The 18068-nt window shown below is 44.7% G+C and overlaps 1 protein-coding gene across 1 annotated transcript in view; it reads left to right on the top strand.

Annotated features, from left to right (window-relative positions):
* Positions 1-6395, top strand: part of LOC102851043 (follicle-stimulating hormone receptor-like) — a 379630-nt gene extending 373235 nt beyond the window's left edge. Inside the window, exons 12-13 of the mRNA XM_006881015.1 lie at positions 5544-5673; positions 5941-6395. Coding sequence (XP_006881077.1) covers positions 5544-5673; positions 5941-6395 — 585 coding nt within the window. The remainder of the gene's footprint in view (positions 1-5543; positions 5674-5940) is intronic.
* Positions 6396-18068: the final 11673 nt, after the last annotated feature.

The raw sequence follows: 18068 nt of genomic DNA, 5'->3' as shown, positions 1-18068 counted from the left end.
ATTGGAAATCCTCAAGAATTCTTAAGAATCCAAGCCTAAGGAAGATGTGGGAAAGGTGAGAACCAGGGCAAGAGACAGAGCGACTCAGTGAACCAAGAATGAGAGAAGGGCCAAGAGAAACAACAGCTCTAGTTGGTGTTCAGCATACCCTTCCCAGCTCCTTCTATGCATCTCTGTCCCTTCAAGTTCACAGTCAGCTCTGCCAAGGCCTGTGCCCACAACTGAAGGACTTAATGATCCTTTGCAGGACCCCCATCAGGCCACCGTCAACTGGGATCTCAGCACGTTTGACTCTCATATACCTGTGTTCAATGGAGGTGATGATTTTTACCCTCTGCACGTCTGCAGGAATCTTAGGCCACAAAGGTCTCCATCCACACTCCTGAGACATCTGCCTGTTGTTAGGGGTCGCAGGTTCCCTTGCAATTTAAGGTTCAGAAGGCAATGGGGCTTTAACCCTCTGGCCTCACTCTGCCTGCCTCACTTACTAGTTTTCTCTGTTTCTTCTCACCTTCGGTTTCTCTCTTACCCTTTGCCAGCTGCTTGAATGGTCATGGAAAAGTATCAGTTGCTGCTGATGTGGCTATTGTCATTTTGTGGGATGCCATGGCCCTTATCTTTCAGACTGTATACCAGAGAAGGACCTTCCCTGTAGGATAACACCCACAGGCAAAGTTATTCTGGGCTTAAATGAGTTGAGGATTGAAACAGCTAGCTCTCAGACTGGAAGCCGAAACCCTCAGGAGAAGTGAAAAGCAAGTGGTAAAGTATTTGTGGTATTTCTTGCTGTTGCTGCTACTGTTACGTGACATCAAGTCAGTTTTGACTGAAAATGATCCCATGTCAAACATAACAAAACACTGTGCGGGCCTGGGTCATCCTTACAAAAACAAGCATGCTGGAGCCCATGAGTGCACCCACTGTGTCAATACATGTAACTGAAGATCTTCCTCGTCGTTGGTGACACACTGTTTTTCCAAACATGGTATCTTTTCCCAGAGATTGTTCCTGGTAGCATGTCCATAGTCAATTAGATGAAGTCTCATCACCCTTGCTTCCAAGGATCATTCAGGCTGTTATTTCTTCCAAGACCTGTCTCAGAGGCACGCCTCAGTCATCACCTCCGAGGGAAGAAACACAAAGAGATGGAACTGTGCCGCTCAAAGCCTGTGAAATAGTGTCACCCTTTTCCTCACTAGTCTTCATCTCCACCTCTTCACCCTCTCCCACCTACCACTACCCCATGCACAGCAAAGCACATATTTCCATAAAGGTACATATCATAGGAGAGGGCTCAAACATCCTTGAGTTGCAACTGCAAGGAGAAGTGGCAAATCTGAAGTATATGGGCCAACTGTCTTTATCCTTATGTTCTGGTGTTCTATCTGATCTTTGCAGTCAGGCTGTAGAATTCTCTCCTTTCATGCACAAGTGGGTTCAGCTCTCAAGCCCTGAATTTCATGGGCAGTTCTCACAGGTTAGTATCACTATGAGGACGCCGACCAAGTTTTAGCAGAGCTTCCAGACTAAAACAGACTAGAAATAAAAAATACCTGGTGATCTGTTCATGAAAATTAGCTCGTGAAGTTTATGATCTGACACTCAGCTGAACACTCCTATGGTACCTGATCTGGCAATGTTTCCATTGTGCACGGGGTCACTATCACCTAGGGACAAGCTTGATGGCAAGGAACAAGAAGATGTAATATTGAAAATTCAAGTGGCTTCGTTTGTGCAGTAAGAAACAAGAAAAAGGATTTTGACTCCCTCAGGAAAGATGCCTTCCTAGAGCATGTCCACTCAGGTCACGAAGAAGTGAAATAGCAAAGCTGACTTTCGAAAATATCTCATCTTAGGATGGAGTCATTCAAAGTTAAAGGCTGAAGGAGGGTCTAGTCCTGAAGCCGTCAGGAGGATGCTAATAATTACTAAGTTATAAAAGCCTAAATGGAAAGATGACATTAAACAGGCAGGGTTTGAGCTTTTTGCTACAATTACCTCTGCACTCTCTCCAGGAAGTGTCTTTTCTCTCTCTGGTTAATAAAAAGGGATCTTGGGAAAGGAAGGATACAAGAAATAGCCCACTGGTCTTAACTAAAAGGGACAAAACCACCACACACTGTATAATCGTCCCTCTATACCCATGGGGGGGGGGGTTAGCTCAGGACCCGCTGCAAGTACCAACATCTCCTGATGCTTAAGCTTCTTGTACAAAATAGTGCCATGATTGCATATAACTTATGCACATCCTCCTCGATACTTCACACCACCTCCAGATTACCTCTAATACCTAATACAGCAGAGATGCCAAATAAATAGCACTTTACATGTCTTCTCCGACTTTTGTTTTAACCACTTAATTGCCTTTTCCCCCACTCTCTCACATATCAGTCTGAAATTTGTTGAATCTGCAGGTGTGGATCCCATTGTATATAAAGGACTGACTCTATTCTAACTAGAAAAGGAAGAGCAATTTTCTGAGAGTCAATAAAGAAGCAGTTAGTTTTCCAAACTTTGGCACACAGCATCTCTTGCAATCTACACAACCTGCTGAGAAACTAGGTATTACATCCATTTCATAATGAAGACCACAGAACCTCGTGGAAATAAGCAAAATGAAACGAAGTTCAAATTTTCTAGAAAGTGGGCGGGGGGGGGATCACATTTTCATCCCAGGCATGGATGGAATTTCTAAATGTGTTTAATGTCTTCCTCTGGACTGATACTAATCCAGAAGTAAACTGGAATCATTAGCAACCAGCAGTTCTGATGGCATTCCTGTCCCATAAAAGGGACCCTTTGGACATTGATAAACAGTGTTCTTCTCCATCCTCCGGGCTGCAGGGTTGACTTCTGCTCCCCTCATGCCCTCTCTTTGTCCCATCCCATGTCTGTCCACACTCGATCCTATTCACCTACCCCCATCACGGATCACCCCAACGTGATGGGAGCCAGGAATAAACTGTCTATAACACAGAAGAATAACAGAACCTCCTCCATGAATTCAAGTCCACGTGTACGATGTTCATGTTCTACAGGTATTGGAAAACCAAGACTGATAGAAAATCAGCTTTTACAAAGCTTGAGTGTAGTGTTGGTTAACTTCTTAAGAGAGAGAAAAAAGAGCCAATGGTATACACATAGATGAGGAATTAGTTGCCTTGATTTGCTCTGACAACATGCTATCCCAAGGAGTCAGCCTCAGGGATCATGTGAAATAAAAAGAGAAAAAAATAGTGATCATTCTCTAGAGATACAGAATTAGTGATAGGTAGACATACAGAGGAACTAAGAGGTGGGAGAAATGAAGAGAGAAATAGATACAAAGGGACAGACATAGATTGAGAGATGGATACACAGACAGAAACAGATAGATATGGGGAAAGAAGGATATTTATTTCAAGAAAGTGGCTCACACAATGGCAAAGAGTGTGTCCAGTGACTAAAGACTCGTACCTCAAGCTCCATAGGTCAGGTCAGGTACGTGGACGAAGGTGAGAGTTGTGCCAAGATGTTTTTGGATGGTCTGAAGACAGGACATTCAAGGCATCGAAGGTTCTTCCTTCAAGGCAAATTTGTTCTTTTGACTGTCATCTTCACCAGGCACTGTGACAAAAGTACAAGATCATGCTTAAGCCCGCTGCTGCTGTGAGGTACCATCAAGTCAGCTCCTTCTTATAGTGGCCCGAGGTACGAAAGACTAAAGTTGTCAACATCTTTTGATTTGACTGCTATCGTCATGGGTGTGGGTTGTGGATCCAAACAAAATAAAGTCACTGACAACAGGAATCACTCGTGCCTCACCATCTTCGTAGTGTTTAAGCCCTCTGTTGCCATCTTTAAGTCCATACACCTCATTGAAGGCCATAGGCTCTTTACTAAATAGAATGTCCTTCTCCATGGGTGGACACCTCCTGATCATACATTCCTACAGTACATATATAAGATGAAGCCTTGCTTTTCTTTCTTTTTTTTTTTTAAAAAAAAAGCATCCTCAAAAATCTACAACCAGGAGAGGATAAATAGATGAATGGGACCTTCTAAGAATCAAATCCCTATGCACATCTAAAAACTTCTCCAACAGAGCAAAAAGGAAAGCCACAGATTGGGAAAAAAATATTTGGACATGACAGAGACTTAGATCTAGAATTTATAAAATATTCGAGCACCACAACAAGACAAAGGTAAATAACCCAATTGAAAATGGACACAGAACACGAACAGACACTTCACCAAAGACGACATTCGGATGGCCAACAAGCACATGAAGAAATGCTCATAATCCCTAGCTCTTAAGAGAGATGCAAATGAAAACAACTATGAGATATCATCTCACCCCAGTCAGAATAGCAAAATTTAACAGAGCAGCAAACAACAAATGCTGGCGAGGTTGTGGAGGAAATGGAACCCTTATTCACTGTTGGTGGGAGTGTAAAACAAGAGCAACCATTATGGAAGGCAATATGGCACTTTCTCTAAAAGTTGCAAACAGAAATACCATTTGACCCAGCAATTCCACTCCTGGGAATTTACCCTAAAGAAACCATAACTGCCACCCAAGTAGATATATGCACACCTATGTTTATTGCAGCTTTGTTCGCAATAGCAAAGAGTTGGCAACAACGTAAGTGCCCATCAACAAATGAATGGATAGAGAAGCTCTGGTATATTCACACAATGGAATATTACTCTGCATTGAAAAACAAGAAAGTCATTCAGTATTATTCAAAATGGGTGACCCTGGAGGACATTATGCTGAGTGAAATATCTCAGTCACAAAAGGAAAAATACTGCATGGTGCCACTGTTGTAGAATGGGACTGACATCAGGGTTGGGATGAGACTGAGAAAAAGTAGATAAATTATGTGTACTGCATTGAAACATATGAGAAAGAGAACATTTTAAAAGCAATATATGATTGGGTATTATGGTTATGACAAGAGTCCAGAATGAAGGTTGCATCGTGGAGAGAGAGAGATTGAGATTGTATACCAATGAAGGAATTTTTCTTTTCATTTTCAAAGAGAAGAGTGAACTGAGGGGAGGGGTGGGCAGGGAGAAAAATGCAACAATGAATGAAGGGAAATTCAAAATCTCTGTAAAATGAAAGGTAATTAAAAATCTCTGTAAATGTTCATTAAAATTATTAAATTTTTTTTCAAAAGGACTGTACTTATTTGCAACACCTTTTTTTTGGTGGCTCAAATCCACTCAGTGTTCCGTAGGACAAAGATGCCATCTCCTCCCAGGACATTTATTCCCTCTGAAACCTACTGCACAGTCAGCTACGGGTCGGTTCTGACAGTACACAACCATAACGTTAAAGTGACTGGTTATTCCCGGTAAAACCTTCCCCTATGCACCTCATTTCCTCCGCAGGGTTTGCCCCTGAAGTGTTCTACCATGTGAACAAGGCTTTGCCATCTCCCTTCCAAGGCCCCTCCTGATGGTGCTCACTCAGAACGTGCAGTCTCACCTCCAATTTCCAGGCGAGTAAACTGAGGCTCACAGGGGTCACGAGAATTCAACACCTCTCTTTCCAGCACCAGACGTTTGCGGCCCTGCTGCCTCTGCACGGGCGGGTGATGACCGCGACTCTCAAGGTGGCCAGCGGTGAACGGTCCCCATTGAGCTGGGATTGCCAAGCCTGCATCGGCAACACGGACAGCACAGGTACATCTCACACATGTCTATTCATGCAGGGATGTAACGAATCCCGCAAGTTCCGCACACCTGCGCGCCACGTCGCTGCTGTCCCCACCTCTGAGCACCTTTATGGGGCCAGGAACACAGCAGGTGCTCGCTGAGCGCCGCCCTTGGCTTCCTAAAGCCAGCTGGCCTCCGAACAGGATGTGACGGTCAGCGGGTGGCTCGCCTCCTTCTCCACATCTTCTCAGGGTCACGGCTGACCCTGCCCTCTGACATCGCAGCCCGGTGTAGAAAAGGCCCCAAGCAGCACTAGCAGCAGGCGGGGTCCAGTGCACGCGGGCACGCAGATATGCCTGCAGGCAGATACGTGGGCACGCCGGCACGCAGATACGTCAGCACCGGGGCACGCGGGCACGCACATACATCGGCATGTAGGCACGCGGGCACGCAGATACGTCAGCACCGGGGCACGTGGGCACGCACATACATCGGCATGTAGGCACGCGGGCACGCAGATACGTCAGCACCGGGGCACGTGGGCACGCAGATACGTCAGCACCGGGGCACGTGGGCACGCAGATACGTCAGCACCGGGGCACGTGGGCACGCAGATACGTGGGCACGCCGGCACGCAGATACGTCAGCACCGGGGCATGTGGGCACGCAGATACTCAGCACCGGGGCACGCCAGCCCACAGATACGTCAGCACCGGGGCACGCGGGCACGCACATACATCGGCATGTAGGCACGCGGGCACGCAGATACGTCAGCACCGGGGCACATGAGCACGCAGGCACGCAGATACGTCAGCACCGGGGCACGTGGGCACGCAGGCACGCAGATACGTCAGCACCGGGGCACGTGGGCACGCAGGCACTCAGACAGGTCAGCACCGGGGCACGCGGGCACTATGCAGATACATCAGCACGTAGGCACGCCAGCACGCAGATACGTCCGCACCAGAGCACGTGGGCACTCAGGCACACACGTCAGCACTGAGGCAGGTGGGCACACCAGCCCGCAGATACGTCGGCACCAGGGCACGTGGGCACGCAGATATGTAGGCACGCCAGCACGTACATATGCCAGCACGCGGGCACGCAGATACATGGGCATGCAGATACATCGGCACAGGGCACTCAGATATGCTAGCATGCCAGCTCGCAGATACACTGGCATGAGAGCACGAGAACACACCAGCACAAGGGCTTGCCAGCACGCAGATACGATAGCATACCAGCACTCGGGTGCAAGGGCACGTAGATATGTCAGCACACCGGCCCGCAGATACAGCCGCCCGCGGGCACACGGGCACACCAGGAGAAGGGCTCGCCAGCACGCAGATACATCAGCATGCTGGCACAAGAACACGCGGACACTTAGGGCATGCAGATACATCAGCACGTCAGCTCGCACATACGCCAGCATGAGGGTTCGCCAGCACACAGATACGGCAACACACCAGCCCGCAGACACATGGGCACGTGGGCACACCAGCACGAGGGCTGCCAGCACGCAGATACGTCAGCATGCTGGCACGCAGATCCGCAACACCTATTTTAAGGGGATACTGTTCGGTCTGTAAGAGGAGCCAAAACTTTTACAGCAGTGAGGTAGAGATACTGGTGTTAAAGAAAGATTCCAGGGGGGAATTAAGATAGAATCAACATTTTAGGAACTAAAGAGCTCCAGATGTGGTCAAGCATTTCAGGAGAAAGGATAAACAGAGGCACACACACACAGATGAGCCCCAAGGATAGATGGGGACAGTGACAGAACTGACTCAAAGAAGAGTGTGCCCACACCTTATCATTTATGCTACCAGTGGGTCGTCCATAGTCCAACATTTCATCCATAGTTTTAATACATCCATGACAGCCCTTGATTTGTTGTCGTCTGTATTCACATCCCTGTTATTGTTTTAAAGTCACTGGGGATAGTTTTAAACTAATCTTCTAATCTGTTTTCAAAGAGACTTCATCAATAACAACTGAAAGGATGATTAAAATAACTCTCCGAGTAGAACAAACCCAGTCAAAATTACTGTGGAGAGTAAATGACTCTCACAGAGATATAATGTCAATGCCATCATGGATAAAAAGTTTGTTGCTGAATGCTACCTCAATTTAAAAGTATGCAAGAGGCTGTAGCCTGGTCTTTGCCAGAATATCCAGGGAGATAAAAGACAAATGAGCCTTGGATTGGGGCCCACCTTTATTGTAGGAGAGACACTTTGATGAGTGACTAAGGATTAGAAGACTAATGCCCTGCACCAGCGAGGGCAGAGACTCTGAAACTACTCCAAGTTGAGTGCTGTTCTAGAAGCCCACTCACTCCACCCAGCCCTCACCAGGTTCTGCCTCTAAGATGAGCCCCTTCTAAGATCTGTTAGCCCAAGGGCAGAGCGCTGACACATGAGAACAGCGCTGGAACAGAGGTATCCACAGCCTCCATCACTGGATGGGAATTGTCCACAAGCTGGGACTGGCTTCCTATCAAAGAGCTGAAGGCACTTCCCCCTTGGTGACCCCAAAACTCCAAGCAGAGCAGCTGGTGGTTAGCGGGCAACAAGGCAGCATCAGTCTGAGAGGCACCATAGTGATACAGTGCTGAGAAGAAGTCCCAGAAGAGACCTCTGAGTGTTCTGTTTCCTCTTACTCAGTCTGCAGAGTAAGATTCCTAGTGCAAAGTGGTTAATAACTGGGTTGTAACAAAAAGGTTGCTGGTTCTAACACATAAGCCGCTCCCTGGGAGAAAGATGTGGCCGTCTTCTTCTGCAAAGAATGCCGCCTGGCAAGGCCCATGGGGCAGTTCTACTCTGCTGGAATTGAGTCTCCAACAATGGGTTTCATTTGTGGAATGAGAATCAGAACCCCAGAGAGGATCGGCAATTTGCTCCAGGTTGTGGAAACGAGTTAGAGCCAGAGGTCTGCCGAGATCTCCCACCAACATTCCTCAGAAGCTGAACTTGATTACTGGGCTCCAACTCGGCCTATTTGATGTTGTCTCGGCCTGGGTGCTCTAGAGAACCAAAACTAATGAAGTACACACAACACAAAGCTCAGATCTGTTGTTCACAGTGCCTCTATGAGTGGAAGTCGAAACTAGACGCACATAACAGTAAGAACAGAGATTCCCATCTACAACCAGGAGAAGATAAAATAGATGAATGGGACCTTCTAAGAATCAAATCCCTATGCGCATCCAGAAACTCCTCTAACAGGGTAAAAAGGGAAGCCACAGACTAGGAAAAAGTATTTGGTAGTGACATGTCAGATAAGGGATTTATATCTAGAATTTATAAAATACTTGAGCACTACAACAAGATAAAGGTAAACAATCCAAATGAAAAATGGGCACAGGATATGAACAGACACTTCACCAAAGAAGACCTTCAGATGGCCAACAAGCACATGAAGAATTGTTTAAAATCCCTAGCTCTAAGAGAGATGCAAATCAAGACAACTATGAGATATCATCTCACCCCAGTTAAGAATAGCAAAATTTAACAGAACAGCAAGCAATAAATGCTGGAGAAGTTGTGGAAAAACCGGAACCCTTATTCACTGTTGGTGCAACCACTGTGGAAGGCAGCGTGGTGCTTTCTCAAAAAGTTGCAAATAGAGATACCTTTTGACCCAGAAATTCCACTACTGGGAATATACCGCAAAGAGATCATAACTGCCACCCAAGCAGATATATGCACACCCATGTTTATCGCAGCTTTGTTCACAATAGAAGGGAGTTGGAAACAAGTGCCCATCAACAAATGAATGGATAGAGAAACTCTGGTATATTCACACAATGTTGCATTGAAAAACATGGAATTCATACAATATTATTCAAAATGGGTGACACTGGAGGACATTATGCTGAGTGAAATATCTCAGTCACAAACAAACAAATACTGCATAGTGCCACTGTTGTAAAAGGACTGACATCGGGGTTGGGAAGAGACTGAAAAAGATGGGATAAATAATGTATACTGCATTGAAACAGATGAGGGAGAAAACTGTTTAAAAGGGGTATGTGATTAGGTATTATTGTCATGACAGGCGTCCAGAATGAAGGATGCATAGTGGAGTGAACGGGGGAGGGGGGGGATGTAAAACAATGGGGGAACTTTTACTTTTCAAAGAGAAGAGTGTACTGGCAGAAAGGGGTGGGCAGGGAGAAAAGTGTAACAATGAATGAATGGAAATCCAAAGTCTTTGCAAATTTTCATCAAAATTAATTTTAAAAATTATTAAAAAAGAAGATATTCCAACCCCTCAATATTATTATTTTTAGAATGATTAAATAACTTGCCCAATAAGGATTCAATTCATTTCCTAATAAGGGAGCTCTGGTGGCCTAGTGATAAGGAACTGTGCTGTCGGTCCAAAGGCACACAGTTCAAATCCACCAGCTGTTCCTTTGGAGAAAGACGGGCAATCTCCTCCCGTGCGTGCAATTTACAGCCTCTGAAATCCTGCTGGAGGATCAGATATGAGTCGGTTCCAACTCCACAATAAGCAACAACATGACAAACATCTGTGACTAAAAGATTCCTTGGAGGCCTCGCACTGTTTTGATGCCTGATATCCCACTGGCATCAAGTAGAACCTGACCCACAGCGGCCCTCCATCACATTTGCAAGGCTATAAATCTTTATAGGAGATGACTGGCCACCTTATCCCAAGGAGTAACTAGTGGATTCAAACATCTGATTCAGGCTAACCCCAAACCCACTATGCCACCAGGACTAATTATTTTTGCAGATATCAAACAACCTCATTGCTTTAAAGTCAGAAACAACTTTCAGCTGACCTCCCAGAGGACTTTGGAGGCTGTAAGTCACACAGGAAGAGACTGTTCATCTTTCTGTCATGGAGCCACTGGTGGATTTGAACTCACAGAGGGTAAACATACAACTCCCTAGGCAAAACAAGCTACTAGAGTTCTCTATAAAGTAGGTATTACATCTCAGTCCAGCCTCAAGTGAGCAAGAAATATTGCACCTTTTCATTTTCTAGAAACGAGTTTTCCTTTTCATGTGGAGAGCACATCCTACCAGGCTGGGAAGTACCAAAGCATGAGGGCTCTTGTCTTTGATATTCTGTCCAGACACTCTCTGAAGCATCCAAGGCTGCCTGGCCTCTCAGATCCAGCAGCTCAGTCCTGTTTCCAAGGCACCCCTGATGAGGCCTGGGACCGTTTGCTGTTTGGCCAACACAGAGAATTCCATCTAGGCCTTCACCCTCATGCAGTCATTCTTCACTGAGTCCTTCCAGGAAGGAGAATCTACATCCTAACCATGCAGAGAGACATGCAAAACCCCTCTCTTTCTGACACAGGCTGGGGGATCCAAGCAACTAGCAATAGCAAGCTTATTTTACCAATTGGATTCTGAGAGCTTCATTTATTTCCCAAAACTATAGTCAACAAGGTGGCAAGCCAGCTGAGAATCTTCCTCCACCCTACCTCCAAAGCGAACCTGCCTGACTAGACCAGAAAAGGCAAACAGATCTCACATCACAGGTTAGATCTTATTTCCTGTTACGGCAACAACCTAGAAGCTGTTTTAAGGATTACAGTGCCATAATCAGCTCACTGGGAACAGGGCCAATACTGATTGGCATTCGGATAACAAGAGCTGGGCATAGGGATATGTATTTCCTATTCATTTACTAAAGTTTAGACTATTCACCCAGAAAGTAAAATGATTTGGAAGAGGTGGGATAAAAAGTGGTTGGAATTTTCTAGCATTCCTTTTGCACAGAACTCTGAAAACACATCTACTTCATGCAGTCAAGAGAACCACTTCATCAGGAGGGTCTCCTAAGAATTAAGTCACTGAGGAAGGAGAAGATAGCAGATGAATGAAAACGTGATGCTTATTCACATCTGGGATTCTCTTCGCTCAGGATGAGAAGAGAAGGTGGAAAAGGTTACCAAGCAACCCCTCATAGCCCGGCTTTTCCCCTCAGCCTAGACGGTTCTGTCATTCTCGTATTTCCTTTACCCTTTCACACTTCTCTTCATATTTATCACTATTTCTTGTCCCTTTTACTCAAAAGTTGGAAGATGGCAGCCATCCGCCTTCCTAATGTTCCCTCCCACGGTGAGGAACTGGATATTAATGTGTAGCATTCCCTATCTCCCTGCCTTATCACACCCCAGCCCTGGACCCATCAACAGCACCCTATTCCCAGGACATTCAAATAGCAAAGCTTGAGTTACTCCCTTACTGTTTTATTTTACAGTTTCCTCTCAGCAACTCTTAATGTGCTTCCTTTTTAGTGCTGTGGGTTTGTTGTTTTGGGGTTGATTTATGTGGAACCAAGGATCTTTGTCAGTTTAATTAAGAAAAAATTATGCTGCTGTATACGCTTGTCAACTTAATTTGCAAGATTTGCCTTGTTTTACATTATAAACTTGGAGAACAATTTGTCCTGTCTTTAATCAACACTTGCAGGTTGTTGAGAGAGAAAGAAAGAGAGAAAGAGAGACTGTGTGTGTGTGTGTGTGTGTGTGTGTGTGTGTGTGTGTGTGTCTGCTGTGGTTTGTTTGATTTTGTTTATTATTTTGCTTATTTGCTTCCAAGGCCAACGTGGACAAGGAGGCTCCGCATTTCCCCTTATTTCCATAACCTGGGCTGCCGTGTTTACATTCACTCTGCTTTGAAGAAACCACAAACTGGGTCACTTTTTTTATGAGAGGTAGGCTTCTGAGCACAATGTCAACAAGATCGAAAAGCACTGCACAAAAAGTCAAACAACCGACGCCCGTACAGGCTCCGCCAGTTCTCTGAATGACCTTGAAATTAGGCACAAGCCCACACTCACGTTAGAGGGTGAAGATGCTGCATCTTCTAGCTGGACAACAGAAAATGACACTAGCACCAACTAAAAACAGGTCTCACTCTTTTTTTTTTTTTAATCATGCCCATGATTGTTTACAAAATTGCAGAAAGACATGCTGTCGGGCACGTGGAAGGCACAAACTAAGTACAACATAAAAATCTAACAACAGAGACTTGCAGGTCTTTAAGGGCTCTGCCTTCAAGCATCTCAGATGAAAGCCAAGGACTTACGTTTAGAAGTCCCAAGATGAAAAGTGAAACAACACCCAGGGTGGGTCAATGTCAAGGGTGGTTGTTGTTGTTACGTGCCATCTAGTCGCTTGCGACTCATAGCAACCCTACGTACAACAATAGCCCTAAATCCTGCTCTGTCCTGTGCCAATCTCATTGTCTCTGACACACATACCCCCATTACCCCAGACACTGAATCAATCCACCTCACAGAGGGTCTTCTTTTCCTGCGCTGTCCCTCCACCCTCCTACCTTGCAACATGTCCAAAGTATGTCAGACGGAGCTTCAGAATCCTTGCCTCCATGGAGCAGCCTGGCTTCCCCCTCTCCAGGACGAACTTGCTTGTTCTCCCAGCAGGCCATGATATATTCAACACTCTTCTCCAGCACCACAGCTTACAGGCATCAACTCTCTGTCATCCCTAGTCACTGTCCAGCTCTCTGGCACACAGCATGCAATTGGAAAGATTATGGCCTGGATCAGGCGTACCTTAGTCTCCAGCCTAATGTTATTGCTCTTCAGTATTCTGGAGAGGTCCTGATAGCTGACTTTCCCAGTGCAATTTGTCTTTTCATTTCCTGGCTGCTGGTACCAAAAGTGTTGTTTATAGAACCAAGCAAAGTAAAACTGTTAACAATCTCAATCTCTTCACCACCGCTGGCCCAGTGGTGAGAACCTTTGTTTTCTTGATGTTGAGTGAATCCATTATAAGGCTGCAGTCCTTGACCTTCTGCAGCAAGCACCTCAGGTCTTCCTCAATTTCAGCAAGCAGGGTTGTGTCATCTGCATAACGCATATTGTTGATGAATATTCCACCAATCCTGTTGCCACATTCCTTCTCGTACAGCCCAGCATCTCGGAAGATCTGCATACAGATTGAAATGTTATGGAGACAGAACACATCCTTTCACAATTTTGGACCATGCAGTGTCTCCTTGCTCTGCTCTGAAGACTGCCTCTTGGTTCAAGTATAGGTTTCACATAAGCACAAACAAGTGTTCTGAGATTCCCCTTCTTCTTAGAGTCAGCCACAGCTTGTTGTGATCCGCACAGTGAAAAGCCTTTGCATAGTCAATGAAGCACAGATAGACATTCTTCTGGTATTCTTTCCTTTCTGCCAAGATCCATCTAACATTAGCTACAATATCCCTAGTACCATGGCCTCTTCTACACCCAGCCTGCACATCTAGCAGTTCTCTGTTGACATGTTGCTCCAGTCATTTTTGGATAATTTTCAGCAGAATCTTGCTTGTATGTGATATTAATGTTCGATAATTTCCACACTCTGGTGGGTCACCTTTCTTTGAAATAGGAACAAACATCTATCTCTTCCAGTCAGTTGGCCAGCTGGCTGTCCTCCAGATTTCTTGGCACAACTTATTGAGCACATCAAGGGCAGCGTCTGTTTGTTGAAATATGTCAATCTGTATACCATCAACTCCTGGAGACTTGTTTTTTGCCAGTTCCTTCAGAGCAGCTTGAACTTCCTCCTTCATCACCACAGACTCTTGTTCATACGTTGTAATATCTATAATCAGAAGGACGTGTATACAAGTGGTCAGGAAAGAGTAACAATCAGGTAAATGCCTACCACAGGCTGGTCCTCGGTAGCTGTGCAAGACACGGACACACACACTCCTGGGAAATGGCAACTCCTCCCCGTGCTCCATCATAACTCCATCTCTTTGGTCTGTGTCCATGGATTAACTGGTAAGTGAATACCCAAGTAACCTAAGTTGTTGTTGTTGTTATGTGCCATTGAGTTGCTTGCAACTCATAGCAACCCTATGTACACAGCCCTAAACCCTGCTCTATCCTGTGCCAATCTCACTGCCTCTGACACACCCATCCCGATTACCCCAGTCACTTCAATCAATCCACCTCATCGAGGGTCTTCCCCTCCTGCGCTGTCCCTCCACCCTACCAAGCATGACGTCCCTCTCCAAGGACCTGTCTCTCCTTACAACATGCCCAAAGTATGCCAGATGAGGCCTCAGAATCCTTGCCTCCAAGGAGCAGCCTGGTTTAACCCTCTATGAAGGGGAAATGTTTTCCTATTGTATACAGTAGCACACAAGAAGATGCAAGTTGGGGCTGTTGTTTCATTTCTCCAGCTGGTCACAAAACTCTAACTGGCACGTATGACTTGCCACTTGCCCTCTGCCTGTCACACTCTTCTTCCACATCTCTTGTGGCATTTGCTCATTCTTGTGTCTTTTAAAATGTCATCTTAGACATCTCTTTCCTATTCTCTCTGCCTGAAATAGTTTCCTATTGCTGCGTCACAGATCACCACAAACTTACTGATTTCAATAATATTATTCAATTGCTTGAAGGCAGAAGGAAGGGCAGGTGGCAAAGCCTTGAAGGGAGAGAGAACCTGGCACAGTTGCTAAAGTTAAACCAAAGCTAGGTGGTAACAGTTCAGATACTGAGAGGAGAGCAGTACAGAGCAACTCTAGACACTTGGGCAAGATCCATGGGCTACATACAAGCCAGATCATATAACCTGTATGACAGTATTTGGATGATCCTCATACATTTATTTTAGAGTAACAGTCGAGTTCTGGAGGCCTAGCAGGTAGGGAAAAGTGCTACTAAGTCAAAGGCAGATCAAATCCACCACCAGTCAGGCCTGGGGAGAAAGATAGCCAATCTCCTCTCTTGCAAGTTCCAGTCTCTGTAAGCCTCCTGGAGGATCAGCTTCAAGGGAATTCCAACACAACAGCGATGAATTGATTGTAGAGTGGCAGGCACCCCGGTGGCACATACAGGAAGGAGCTGTGACTGCTGACCGAAAGGCCACACCTCTGGTAGATCAAACCCACCCACAGCTCTGATGGAGAAAGAAGAATTGTCTCATGGGGTTTATAGACTCAAAACCCCAACAGAGGGTCAGCTATGAGTCTGGTTCTTTCCATGGCAACAAGCTGAGTTGGTTGAATTTCTTTGAGAGTAAAGTGTTAGGTAAGACCATTGGCTAGAACGGAAGGTAAACAAAGGAAGATTTTCAAAACAAGTGGTCTGGAAGACTGCTTTCAGGCTGCAAGAAAGCAAATGGAAGAAACACAGTCAGATCATCAGGAAAAGGTGAATGAACTCCCTTTAAGGTTTGTGATCATAAATTTCAAATAAAACCAGTCAGCTTGGGGCGGGAGAAAGGGTTGCACTTGCACTTCTAACAGTCCCCTGAAATTCACTGCGAATTCTGTCTGTATACCATCCCACACATCTCAAGGTAAGAGATAGGTCTTATCTTTGTTTCCTATAGAGGGACTGACACACTGACTTCAGCACTGGGCTCTTGTTTGGCACAGGACAGGGCAGGGTTCAGTCTGGCTGTTTATAATGTGTTAGGAGTTATACTTGATAGCACCTAACAACAACAGTAACAAGCTTTCATTTGTTGAAAACAAATTTTTGGGGGGTTTAATCACCCCCAAAACAATTCCTTTAATTCTCACAACAAACCCTACAAGGTACAGTCACTATCATCATCATCATCTCTAATTTACAGGTGAGTGATCTTTTTTTTTTGTATTTTATTACTTTTGTGCATGTACCGTCAAATCAGATCTGACTGGTACAGGAGGAAATTGTCCCTCCTTCTCCGGCAGAGCATCTGGTGTATTCGAACTGTGTACCTTTGGGATTGCAGTACAGCTTCTTGCCACTAGGCCACCAGAGCTCCCCTCAGGTGAGTGATCTTAAAGAGAGACATGCAACTTGGCCATGTAGTCCGTATGGAATTACACTGCTAACCCTAACGCTGTCCCTCAAATCCACCAGCAGATCGAATCTACCTGCCTTGAGGTGAGGTGAGAGGGATATGGAAAAAAAAGACAGTACTTGCCAGAGAGATGCCCTCCTGGGCTGCCAGCGTTTGATTACGGAAAGCTCTCAAACATGGTTATATATCACGATCAACGAACGGGCTATATATCCTCAGATCAAATAAATCAGGATCTCTTGGAAGAGGCCATAGGAATCAATATTTTTTTTTTAATTCCTCAGATGGTTCCAATATGTAACTGAGGTTGGACGTCAGCAAGTTAAGACAAGAATGTGAAGGAAATGTTTCAGTAGACACTGAGGACTCAGGGAAGGAGTCAATAATCTTTTTTTCTGTTTGTTAAGAATTAGTTAATATTTTGGGTTTTGCAGATAATATTAGCTCTGTTACAAGTACGTGGTTCTCCCACTTAAACGCAAAGGCAGTAATTTTTTTTTATCTTTTTATTAATGATTTTTTAAATTTTTTTTCTCTGCCCAGTGTTTTTTAATACAAATTTCATTTACATAAAATGTATAAATATGAATTTCATAGCATACAAGGTAGAAGTCTACAACTCAGTGAAATTATAATGTGGCACCAGAATTCATATCAAGGAAGGGAATATTACCCAGATTCTATACTTATTTTAAATAATAAATGTGGAACACTAGGAGTATGTGTAAATTGATATTGCTTTTCTACACACATCTAAACTTATTTTCTAACAGGAGTATTTGAAATTACTTTAGAATTAAAACCCAGCCATAGTAAAATCTGAGCTTTGGTGGGTTTTTTTTGTTGGTTTTTTTTTTAAATGGAATATATATATATATATTCCAGCATATTCTTTCCATTTAATTTTCCCCAATTCATTCATTGTTGCACATGTTCCTCCCTGCCCCTTCTTCCCCCAAGTTGGTTTTTCTCTTTGAAAAAAAAATCATTTTTATACAATCCCCCCAAGTCCACAGTCCACTTTCATATGCATTTCTTTTTCTATAATCTTGTCATGGAAAAAAAAAACCAAATCGTACATTCCTTTTAAACAGTTCTCTCCCTCATTTTTTTTCAATGTAGTATACATTATTTATCTACTCATTTCTTAGGTTCCCCCCACCGCAGATGTCAGTCCCACTTTACAACAGTGGCACTATACAGTATTTGTCCTTTTGTGACGGAGATATTTCACTCAGCATAATGTCCTCAAGGGTCACCCATTTTGTATACTTTTTCATGAGTTCCTTGTTTTTCAATGCAGCATAGTATTTCATTGTGTGAATATATGCAACAGCCTCTCTATCCATTCGTTTATTGATGGTGGGTTATTTCCAACTCTTTGTTATTATGAACAAAGCAGCAAATGAGTCTATTGACTCATGTCAATAGACATGAGTGTGCATATATCTGCTTGGGTGGTAGTTCTGGTTTCTTTAGGGTAAATTCCCAGTAGTGAACGTGCTGGGTTACATGGTATTTCTATTTCCAACTTTTTGAGAAAGTGCCATACTGCCTTCCATGGTGGCTGCACCATTTTACACTCCCACCAACAGTGAATAAGGGTTCCAGT

Source organism: Elephantulus edwardii, unplaced genomic scaffold, assembly GCF_000299155.1.
Source record: "Elephantulus edwardii isolate Elephantulus edwardi_28Jun2011 unplaced genomic scaffold, EleEdw1.0 scaffold00011, whole genome shotgun sequence".
NCBI lineage: Eukaryota > Metazoa > Chordata > Mammalia > Macroscelidea > Macroscelididae > Elephantulus > Elephantulus edwardii.
The sequence above is the reverse complement of the archived record's forward strand: the minus strand, read 5'-3'. Positions and strand labels throughout refer to the sequence as shown.